Genomic DNA, 12197 nt, shown 5'->3' with positions numbered 1-12197 from the left:
GTCTGGTGCCTAATCTTAAGGGGAAAAGTTTTAGTTTTTGCCCATTGAGTATGATGTTGACTATAGGTTTTCATATTTGGCCTTTATTATGTTGAAGTATGCTCCCACTATTCCTACTTTGCTGAGTGTTTTTAACATCATAAATGGATGTTGTAGTTTATCAAATGCTTTTCAAATATCTGCAATGTAATCATGTCTCTTTCATATTGTTTAAGTGATACATTACGTTTATTGATGTGTGTATATTGTACCATCATTGTATCCATTGGATGAATCCCATTTGATCATGGTGTATGATCTTTGTAATGTATTGCTGGATCTGGTGTGCTAATATTTTGTTGAGGATTTTAGCATCTGTGTTCACCAGCAGCCTGTAGTTTTCTTTCTTTGTTGTGTCTTTATCTGGTTTTGGAATTAGGATAATACTGGCTTCATAAAAAAAAGCTTGAGAGTCTTCTCTCTTCTTGCATTTGAGAGAGAAAAACAAACAAACTATTTTCTACAGCACTGTACCAGTTAATATTCCCATCACTAAAATCTGAGGGCTCCAATTTCTCTGCATTCTCACCAACACTTGTTTTTTTCTGTATTTTTCATTATGACTATCCTAGTGCTTATAATGTAGTATCTCATTGTGGATTTGATTTCCTTTTATCTAATGATAATGTTGTTAAGTATATAACTATCTTTCACATATAAGTTAAATTGTCTCACCCTGGCTGGCGTAGTTCAGTGGATTGAGCACAGGCTGCGAACCAAGGTGTCGCAGGTTCGATTCCCAGTCAGGCTACATGCCTGGGTTGCAGGCCATGACCTCCAGCAACCACACATTGATGTTTCTCTCTCTCTCTCTTTCTTCCTCCTTTTCCTCTCTAGAAATAAATAAATAAAATCTTTTTAAAAAGTTAAATTTTCTGCTGATTAATATTTCATAATTACTTTAAAATCAACTACCCAAAATTTCAAGGAAGGAAAATATCTGCTCAATGATGACGGTAAACTCAAAGAAAAGTGTTGTAACAGGGATGTTGCCTTAAGTTACTGTGAACAACAGGGCCCCCACTTGAGATTTTAATTCAAAGCAGCAAGTCTCCTTGGAGGGAACTTACAGACTAGGTTTGGGGGTTCTGCAGCATGAAAGGGGAGGTCAGACTCTCCTGCTTTTGATCTTGAACCCAGATTGGGTGACATCAGTTCCAAAGTGGTGGGAGGCCAACCTCTGAGCTCTGAGGACAAAGAGGTGTCAGCATCAACGTACCCTGGTCTTACAGGAGCCACAAGGAAGTGCATAAGAACTGAAGATGGAAACTGGTTCACTCCCAGGGAATTTGAAGTCAGAGGAGGCTACGAAAAAGCAAGTAACTGGAAGACCAGCCTGACCTGCAGTGGAAAAACCCTAAAACAGCTGATGGAGGTATTTCAGTGACAGGGGCAGGAGGTGTGACTTTCCTTGTTGTGGTTAAGGATGTGGTCACTATTTGCTCACCCAGTGTATGCTGAGTGGTAGCTAGAGCCCAAAGACCCCTGGTTTTAAACTTTCCCCAGGGGAAAGCTCCCTACACTCATACCTCAGTACAAGGTAGCACATCAGTTTTTCAAAGGGGCTCTGCCGGGGTGGATGTAGGAGCTTGGAGGAAGGAAAGGTCACTCTGACCCAGGTGCTGGCAGACAACTTTAGGTACTGAAAGAAAGAAGGCTGTCTGCAGTCAAACAAGTAGCAAAAGACACTCTAGAGAAAAATTGTGTAAAAACCAGAACCATGAATAAACATGACTCCATAGGTTGAGGTAGATGGACTGTGTATGAAACAGCACAATCCATTGATTTGGGATATTTGCAGAAGGATTTAATGTCAGGCTAAGGAGTTTAAACTGATAACATATACAGTGCAGAACCAGGGAGTCTCCTGAGGTGTGAAATGACATATTAAAACAGTATCTCAGACTATGTGGGGATTTTAAATGACTTCACTGTCTTTCAGCCCTAGAAATTTATACTCACCCTTTAACGTTCAGCTTAGTTGTCAGTCTTCTGTAAATATTCCCTGAATGACCTGCCCTGGTCATCCCTTTCCTAGGCCCCCTGAACCCACTATTAAGGCCCTTCTCACAATGTTTTATTCTTATCCTTCCACGCATTCCTTTCATCTCTCTAGACCCCTCCCGAGTGTGCCCTTCTTTGTCTGCCCAGCACTGTCCAGGTGTCTGACATACTGTAGAAGTGGGACATGTGTGTTGGTTGAATAGGCCTGGTGTGAGGAGGCAGGTGTGAGTGGCACTGGTGGGAATGGTGAGGGGGTGAGAGATGTCAAAGAACTTGTGAAGAAAAATCTCTGAAAACTTAGGAAAAAAAAACACAAGAGCAAGGAAAATATTTCTAAAGATGAATGCCTGGGTTCCACTGATGAATCTAGGAGAACAGATGAGGAGAGAGATGATTTCTCCTTTAGACACCTTGCTTTGAGCTGACAGTGGGAAGTTTGAGTAGAAATATTTATGAGGAGGTTGTAATGTCAGACCCACAGAATTAAACACAGCCTAAGCATCAACTTGGATCTTTTTATCTTTCAGCTTCGACTTCTACTTCCTCCTCCAAAAACATTTTGCAAGGGAAAAAAGGTGATTATGACTTTCTACAGGTTCTTATTATATAGCTGGTATATGTAATGCATCATTTTTATGGTTTCCCGGTTATTTAATTAACATTGTTCTTCTCCTCTCCTGTGCCTTTATGTATGTATGTATGTATGTATGTATGTGCCTATGTATGTACGTGTGTATGTATTTCTTTATTTTGCATGGGTTCAGAGTTGCTCCATTGAACCTTAGGTTGTATGCCGGGTTATCTGTGAGCTGTAAACCATTTCAGATGGGACTGATAAGGAGCCATCAAAATAGATCTCATAGCTGAGTTAAGCTATAGATGCAGATGTTGTAAAGTTATCAAAGTTATAAAAGCAAACATAATTAGGAAATACATAAAAACATTTCTTAATAAGACAACAGAATTATCTTCAACTCAATCCCAGGTTTTTTGGTTTCTTTGTTTGTTTTTGTAAACCTTACTATTTTCTAACTTTAATGAAATCTGATAGGGTAACGTTTGCTCCCCATCATCCAGATGAACCCCTCTAGTAGACAGTGTATCCTGGGACAGATATGAAACTATATGCTACTTCATGAGAGAGGAAACTAAGGGCATATTTCTCTTCTGATTTTTTACATCTTCTTCCATCCTTCAATAAAATATACACACAGATGTACAGAATTATTTCTGAAGCAGAAATTATTGGAAAAATATTCATGGGGAAAATTTTGGGGACAGAGCTCTTGGGAGAGGGATGTAGCCTACATGAGGGGCTGACCTGGAAAATTGTTTACTTTGATACCCTCTTTGGCTCCACCTCAAGGTCTGTGCAGGCCTCCTTTCTATCTGTGAAAGTGGTTTCTCCCTCTGTGGATGAAGGCTGTGGAGGCAATAAATACATATATAATGAACAGCATAGATTCAGGATAAAGTGGTAGTTTTTTGAAATTCGAGAATGAATGAGAATTTGAGAAGGAGGGGAAGGTGCAAGGTGTCATTCTCACACACTTCAGGTAGAAATGGCCACCCAGGACATTCACAGAATGTGAATTCTACATTAACTTACACAGAGCTGGTCACTGGGAATTCATCTAACACTGGGAATGTGAGGTCCAGGCCTTTACATTACCTGATGTTCTGGGTCTTTTAAACACCCAGACATTGGGACATTTTACCCACAGGGATTAGTAAAGAGAAATTACTGTTGGATCTTGTCAGTGACTACTTTAAAGTCTCTACCATTCTCCATGGGTGCAGAGTTCCCTTATCTGGATTACCTGAAGGAGCTAGCAACTTCCAGCCCCCAGGTTCTATCCTTATCCATGGGTGTAGCACTTCGCATCAAGCAGGTTCAATTTTCCGTATATTTTGTGTCTTTTGATCAAGAACCAAAGTGACTCACAGTGGCAGATTTCAGGATAGCTTGGTGGATCCTCTGTATCTTCCAAAACTTCTCTTGTTGATGGAGCCCCAGGTTCCAGGAAACTTCACTGTCAATCTTGATACCACATGACAGCTTCCTGTCTCCTGATGAGGGCCACTTATACTTTCTGGTGACAGCTGCTGTGTATTGTCATATAATCTGAAGTACTCAGCCAGAACAACCATTTATTATATGCTAAAATTTGCTAAATCTCTTTTTCGAAGTGAACAATATTCATTTATTTACTCATTAAACATACAATTATCAAGTGCATAGAAATGCTCAATGTCCATAAAGAAGGTTGACATAATATCCCAGACCTAAAAGGATTTTTCCAACTTCATTGTCTACCATGGAAGAATAACTATTGGGAAGCAGGGATTCTAGGGGTCCTGAGAGGCAGGCAATGACATGACAATTCTCAGGTCACTTGCCAGTGGACCACACTAGTCTATGTCCTCTCTGCCCTGGGTGGAGATAAAAGCTGAGGCTGCCTGAAAGGAAGGAGGCCAAGTCATTCCACTGAAGGTACAAAAGCACCGCAAGTGTAGTACACAGTGGTCAGTTTCCTGTGAAAAGTCAGCCAGGTGCCATCTTGAGATTTAGATGAATGGAAAGGGGGCTGACCTTCTGGAAGAAGAATTGGAGTAGAGAGGACCTAGGATTCATTTTATCATTAGTGTGGTGGCTTAGAAGAGCTGCTGGAGATGCTGGACTTCTTCTTTGGGACACGTGCATGATTCTTAAGACCTTGATTGATAACGAAGATCCACAGGGTCCTGTCATACTACCAGTAGCCAAGAGTCCATGAGGAAGAGAAGGCAACTGTTCCAGGAAGAGTACTCTCACTCCTGGTAATAATAATCTTTGCTGGGATAGATATTACAGGCACATCAACAATGAATCATAAGATCCTCATGTATTAATAACTGCACTGGCTCAAGCTAAATCTGAATTTTGGCTGTACTGGAAACACCTGAAGACCCTTGGAAAATAACATTGCTTTAATGCCACTCTACACAAAATTTTGATTTAACCACCCTGAATAATGACTTGAACATTAGAATGGTTAAACAGTCTCCAGGTAATTTTGATATACAAGTTACTCATTCTATGATTTAAGGAAAATGCCAATGCTTATGCCCCTCTCAGAACAATTGATCAGAATCTCTGACACTGGAACCAGGACATTATTACTTTATATGCTCTCCTCAGACCATTCAAATGTGCAGCTGCACTAACAAACAAAGAGCCAAAAAAATAAGAGCCTGTCTTGTTTAAAATATATGGATGCAAGATTTTTATGCACTGTTTACTTTATTATTTCCTTGTTCTTCTGGGAAAAGGGTAGCCACCTTCTGGAGAGTGATGATGGTAATCTGTCAGTCCCTAGAGTGAGGAGAAAGAAACTGTTCCCAGGCCTCCATCCTGGAGCAGTCTCAGTCCCCTTTGGACATGTGATTCAGGATTCTCCCAGAACACTGAATGGGAACTCCTGGTAAGATGTCCCATAGCACTTGTATTTTCTCATATATGGATATAAAAGAAATGACCTGTCTTCTGATTCTGGTAAGATTTGCACCAAAATCCCAGGACAAGATTCAAAATAATTCTTAGTGACTTTTCCTCCTTTATTACTTTCTACATTAAGAGAAATAACATAGCTGTGTTACAAATTATTCTCCCCACTGGCTTCAAGAATGGTGTTTCTGATCTTTGTGTGTTGTTATTAGAAATGTACTCCAGACTTTGGGAAACAGACCCCTTTTTATGTATTAAATTGGAACCATTCATAGGGTCTCCACATCCCTGTATGCAGTGGACCCTAAAGGAACAATGGATTTAACAAATAAGCTTAAATTTTACTGTGAGAAGTGGGGATAGATTGGATTTGGGGTATGAGCAAGAATATAGACCCAGGGCAGATTCTCAAGTTTTCCGTGGAAGGTGTATGTTTCATGAAATGGAAACACCAAGAAAGAACATGTAGTGGGTATGGAGATGGGAGAATACATTCAGTTTTGACTGGATGACTTTAGGGTATGATTTAGGGCCCGGGAGAAGGTGTTGTGTGAGCACAGGGATGTGTGCAAAGTCAGGAGACAGGCTGGACATTGGGGACCTGGAGACACAGCAATGGAACTGCAGCTTTGAAAGTGATTTGGCCAAGATGGAAACCTGAGGGATTCTGTCTAAATGTTGGAGGAAAAGGACTGAAGGTAAAGTGATGCATCAGTGAGTCTGAGGGAGTAACTCCAAGAGAGAGATGGCATAGACCACACATGTTTGGAGAAAGCAGAAGGGGTCACAGTAGAGAAAGGTGGATGTTGTCATCCCTGCCTCCTCCTGCTCCTCAGTGACCCACTTCCCTCCTACCCAGCACTCATCGATGTGAGGGTGGGAGAGTTCCCAGGCCAATCTCATTTTTGTCACCTCAGATGGTTGCAAGAGGGGAGGAATTTCTCCAATAAACAATAAGATAGACAGGATGTTTCTCTCTGAAATAGAACAACCCTCAAGTGGTTCTCAAACATCTTGATTCTCTCAGAAAGCAGAACCAGGAAAACAACCAGTGGCTGATATAGTTCCTGATATTTCCTCATTCACATTTAAATGCTAATTTTCATTTTTAAGTGGTTTTCTGTTCTAATCACTTCTTCTTTGCCTTATTCATGAGGGAAAGATGCCCACTACTGTTTTGTGGTTGCAAGTAATGCCATCTGTCACTAGACAGATGGATTGACCGGTGTTATTAGACACATCTACTCCCAGACTGAGGAAGGAGAGCAGAGCCAGCCCAGCAGATCTCACTCACCAAGGTTGCCTTCAGGAACTGAGTGGACAACCAGGGGCTGGGGAGGATGAGGTGGTGCCTGGATTCCATGGGAGGTTGTGGCTAGCCAGTGTGAAATATTCCATGGGCTGACAGAGAACTGAAAACTGACATTCCAGGATGGGGAAGGTCAGTAGTGGTCCCTGGACTAGGAGAATTGTTGACTGAGAGACCTTATCCAGGGGATCAGAATAGGGAGGGGAATATACAGATAGGTTGTTCAAGGCTGTCTCAATTTTACTTGATGTCACAGCAGCACCTAAGACAGAACTTCAATATTAGTCCTTACACCATGTTTTCTTCATTAACAAAAAGCTGTCACAGGCCAGTTTTTTGTTATGAATACACATGTTTATATATAACACAGGGCATCTTCATATCTGCCGTATAAATTTATTTGGGTTTAATGAATAACAGTCAAGAATTGGATGAAAATATTATCAAATTTTATCTTCTCCAAGTGAAATTAAATCTGGTTGAAAGGACACATAGTGAGACTGGTAAGAAATCCAGTTTCAGTTGATTGTGCATGGGTTGGGAGAGAGCTCCCCACTCTGTTTACAGCACAAAGCACTTGCCCCACTCCCTGGACACTCAGAGATGGAGGCTCCATATCATACATGCCACGCTGAGTCATGGGGGATCTTCCTCGGGCTTCCAGAATCAAAGAGCTCCATCTTCCCTGGCAAGACATGGTCATTTGTGTCCATGGTCTTTCCAACCCAAAGACAGTGTCACCAGAATCCATAGTGCAGAAACCCCTACCAGGCCCTTCAACTCAGGGGGAGCCTACAGCCAAGAAAATAGGAAGTTTATTCCATCTTATTAATTTCCCAACATACCACCTTTCCATGATTCAGTTCAGGCATTGAAGTGTAGGCATAAGGATTTATCACTTTGTTTCAGAAACTTGATTTTTCTACAAGGTAATAAGATGATTGAGATTCCCATGAAATCATCCTCTTGTTTTGTTGCCTGTCTTTCTGTGTTAGGATCTCTGGTTTTATAGGAAAAACTTCTCCAGTCTGGTCACACAGGCCCTGCCCCTGAACTTCACTATAGGCCATGAATCCTTCTTCTGAAACCACTACTCTATGCTGTCCTTTCACAGATCAGAGAAACACGTAAGAGTCCCTGCATGTTCCCACAAATGCCACAAGTCCCAGGTTTCCACAACCCTGGTCATCAGGGGCCCATGAGGATATGGACATTGTTTTACCTTCTAGGAGGGAAACTCAGACAAATGTGTGATCTGCCTGGATGGAGGAAAGCTCTTCAGGTGTGGTACTTGTTACAGATTCTTTCATGGGGACTGTCACCTCCCACCTGTGGACACTAAGAGGTTTGTGAGATGCAGCCCCCTGTCTCCTTTTATAGAAAAATCCTCCTGCCATGCACACTCCCCCTGTGGGGTTCCTCCTTGTGTCCTGATGGGGACAGAGTGGGGCTGGAGGTACAGGGTCCAGCAGTATGATCCTGGGAGCAATTGAAAGACATTGGCAGCGAGAGATTAATGTTCTCCTCTCTCCTCTGGGAGGCTGAGGCCTGTGGCTGTGTCTTTTGTCAACACACTGCTACTGTCCTTTCCAGAACTTTCCCAGCATAGACTCCTGTTCACAAGAGTGGTGATGCTGATTGTTTGTATTCTACGCTTATTCAGAAAAGGAAAGAAACATGACCTGGTTTCCTTATTTTCCCACATTTCCAAATGGATGATGAAGGCCTCAGGTCCCTATGGGTTAAGTTACAGTCCCATCTCTGACACTCACGCCTGGTAGTCAGGGTACCTGTGCTCCCAGCTGTTTAGATGGGGAGAAGAGATCCTATCACTCACCCTGACACCACCCTCTACCCACTCACCCCCTGCAGCTACCCTCTATGGGAGGAAAGTCATCAATGAGAATAGTGGAGACCAGGGAAGGGGCACCCTTCTTCCCCACTGGATGTCTACCTGCCATTCACCTGAAAGGTGAACAGTGGCAGCTGTAGTGATGGTGCCTGTTTCTGGGCTTTGTCTTTTCTCACTTATATCTGACATTTCAGGAAGAGTTGGAATTGTACCTTCTGCAGAATAGGAAACTCTTCAGGATGTCAGCAGCATTACAGAAAATCTGAGATCCTGGTGAAGCTGATGGGGCCTGAGGAGAAGTTGGTGAGTTGAATGTGACCCCAAGCCTTCTCCTTTCTGCTCACACATGAGAAGTCGAACAGTCACAGGATGAAGGGGAGGGTGCCAAATGATTCCTCATCTTCTGATCGTGTTTCAGCCATACTAAAAACTCACCAGAAACTATTTGCAAGGAAAAAAAAAGACAGTCATTACCTGTTAGTATCCAAGAGCAATACCAGTTTGGGGAAACTTCCAGAAGACTGGTGTGGTCATATGTGTGTGTCTGGACATGCCTATGGGCTCATTCTCTCCAAGCTGTTTGTCATTCACTGCCTCTTTCTTTTGCAGAAATGTGAGTTCCTCCTCTTAAAGGTCTATTACCATTTAGAAAATAATGTTTTTCCAAGTATTCCACGTGAAAATTATGTAAGTAACATGAAAAAATCATCAATACAGGCTGCCATGATGTTACCTGACCCTGACATGGGCTCTCATGGGGTTTGTGATCTGAAACCTCTGGGAGGGAGAGCACGAGCTGCCTTTATCTTCACCTTGAATTTCTGCTGGATTAGATGGGAAACCACTGAAGACAGGCATTGCATTATGTCAGTAACTCTTCTATTGATGTTTTTCACCAGGTGAGAAAGGCTTCTCAATGTGTAGGGAAACTTAGGAAGTTGGACATAATCAAGAAAAAACTAATTAAAGGAAACTACCCTCAAGTTGAAGATTTTGTGTGGGCCATGGAGAATTTCTTTTGGGATCCCAAGGCAAGTGGTTCTCATGCTTTTGTTGCATTTTCTTTCCATGAGTCCTTCTGCTCTAATTTTCTGGGACTCGGGATTTTTCAGAGTTTCCCTCATTTTTTGTGATGAGCTTGTTACAAGCAAGAGTTCAGGAAGTGAGTGGTTTTTTACACTAAAGATTTAAGCTCACCTGGGAGAGAAACAACAAATCAGAAGGTGGCCTTGCACCCAGAACCCAGGACCTTGAGAGCTTTAGTAAAGAGGACAGGAGCCCACTGAAAATAGTCACATCCTTCTTGCTCCACACCTACAAAGGAGACTGCATCCTAAAGCCACATTGTTCCTCTTATCTGTCCCCAAATATACTCAATTAGACCTCTAAGAAATCTCAACTTGCAAAGTCCTTTGCATGTGATCACCATATAGTTAACAGCGGTGACCAAAGGGGAATAGAAATGGCAACATGAAAGGAAGATCACTGATGGTACTCAAATATCTGATATTTGATTGTTACTTTTCTCTCACCAAAAGAAACAACCCAAACCCTAAGGAGTACCAGTCCTCAAAAGTAGTAATGATTTCCCATTTCTGTCTAATCAACAAGAAGTAACCAAGCTCTTAGGAAACAAAAATTTCTCTTAGCTGCATGTGTTTGTAAACTTAACCCTGTTAAGAGTTCTGATCATTTTCAATTGCAAGGTGTCTAATGACAGGGATAATAAGTGCCATTATTTTTATGTGTTTTTTCCAGCAAATATATTTATACTTAAAAAAGGAAGAATTCATGAAGGACTTCAAAGAAATCTTTGCTATTCGGGACACAAATTAGAACAGTTCACTGGTGCAGTAGATGCTGTTGGAACTCTGAATATCCTGCTATCAAGCTGGATTTTCTCTGCAACAGAGAACCCTGCTATCAACTCTGCAACAGAAACCCTGCTTCTGTTAGGATTGGCTGCTGATGCCACCTCTCCTTAGTATATTGCTTCAGGCCAGATTCACCTAATCATTATATCTTTTTAACCTGGGGTTTTGTTCCCAGCCCCAAGGTTACACCAATGATACACAGTGAGTTATGTTCCCATGTCCCCAGGGACTCAAGCTAGAGCTATTGCCCAGCTGTGAGCATGTCCTTGCTTCATTTTCCCCTCCATGAAGGGGAAAGTAAGGGATACCCCTGCTCCTCTTACCCTCCTCCTCCTCAGAGAATTCTCACAATAAATCACTTATTTAAGAGACTTTATACTGACTTCCGGACAAGATGGAGGCATAGGTGGACACACTGTACCTCCACGCACAACCAAGATAGGAACAACAACAATTTAAAAACAGAATAACATCCAGAAATGATAGAAAATTGATCTGAATGGAAGTTGGACAACCAAGAAGTTGAATTAGATCCATGTATCCAGACTGGTAGGAGGGGCGGAGATGAGCAGCCGGGCACAGGTTGAGTCGCGGCACAGAGAACAGAGAGCAGTGGGACCGGCATGTAAGACATCCGGGAACATGTAAGGCATCCAGGGCATACAGGACCACAGCAGGTGGACCCTGAGTGCACAGGCAGCAACTGGCAGACCCCAGGCCAGGGGTGGCAACCGGCAACCAGCAGACCCAGTGCGATAATAAAACAAGGCAGGGCGAGCAACCCAGGATCACAGCGCTGGGAAATAGAGCCTCAGGACACTGATTGAGGACATCTGTGGGAATTGAGGAGCACGGAGAGACACCCATCCTGATGAGGGAGGTCCTTGGAGGGTCCCACTGCGTGCACAAGCCCACCCACATAGGAATTGGCACCAGAGGAGCCCAGTTCACTTGGGGGAAACAGCAGAGGGGACTGAGGTCCCATGGAGAATGGAGCAACCACCATTGTTCCCTCTCAACCCTGCCCCCACATACAATGTCACGACCCAGCAACTGGGGTGCCCTGCCCTGGTGAACACCTAAGGCTCCGCCCCTTACTGTAACAGGTGTGACCAGACCAAAAAAAAAAAAAAAAGATGGCTCAAACAGAAGAACAAATCAAAGCCCCAGAACTCATCCTTTTAAGTGACCAAGAGATACCTAACCTATCAGATGCCTAGTTCAAAACACTGGTAATCAGGATGCTCACAGACCTGGTTGATTTTGGTCACAAATTAGATGAACATATGCAGGCTACAATAAGAGAAAGGAAGAAAAATGCACAGGAAACCAATAGTGATGGGAAGGAAACTGGGACTCAAAAAAAATAGAATGGACCAGAAGGAAGAAAGAGACAACCAAACAGGAAAGAATGGAGAAATAAAAATTCAAACAAATGAGGAGAAGCTTAGGAACCTCCAGGATATCTTTAAACGTTTCAACTTCCAAATTATAGGGGTGCCAGAAGGAGAAGAGGAAGAGTCAGAAATTGAAAACATATTTGAACAAATAATAAAGGAGAACTTCCCCATTCTGACAAAGGAAATAGACTTCCAGGAAGTCCAGGAAGCTCAGATAGTACTAAAGAAGTTG

At 42.5% G+C, this 12197-nt stretch overlaps 1 protein-coding gene across 4 annotated transcripts in view; it reads left to right on the top strand.

The window, feature by feature from the left end:
• The window catches only part of LOC123823206 (nuclear autoantigen Sp-100-like), a 39637-nt gene extending 27989 nt beyond the window's left edge, over window positions 1-11648 (top strand). For 2 of the 4 annotated variants that reach the window (XM_045845676.1, XM_045845674.1), the window contains exons 11-17: window positions 1272-1414; window positions 2571-2618; window positions 8069-8184; window positions 8886-8994; window positions 9301-9378; window positions 9591-9722; window positions 10450-11648. In XM_045845676.1, the coding sequence (XP_045701632.1) occupies window positions 1272-1414; window positions 2571-2618; window positions 8069-8184; window positions 8886-8994; window positions 9301-9378; window positions 9591-9722; window positions 10450-10527 (704 nt within the window). In that variant the 3' untranslated portion in view covers window positions 10528-11648. Of the gene's footprint in view, window positions 1-1271; window positions 1415-2570; window positions 2619-7953; window positions 8185-8885; window positions 8995-9300; window positions 9379-9590; window positions 9723-10449 lie in introns of those variants that run through there. The other 2 variants (XR_006786492.1, XR_006786493.1) reach the window with 2 other exon arrangements.
• The last annotated feature ends 549 nt before the right edge of the window (window positions 11649-12197 follow it).

The sequence above is a fragment of the Phyllostomus hastatus genome, unplaced genomic scaffold, assembly GCF_019186645.2.
Source record: "Phyllostomus hastatus isolate PE091 unplaced genomic scaffold, TTU_PhHast_1.1 phas_contig_477, whole genome shotgun sequence".
NCBI lineage: Eukaryota > Metazoa > Chordata > Mammalia > Chiroptera > Phyllostomidae > Phyllostomus > Phyllostomus hastatus.
This window is presented reverse-complemented; position numbering and strand designations above follow the sequence as displayed.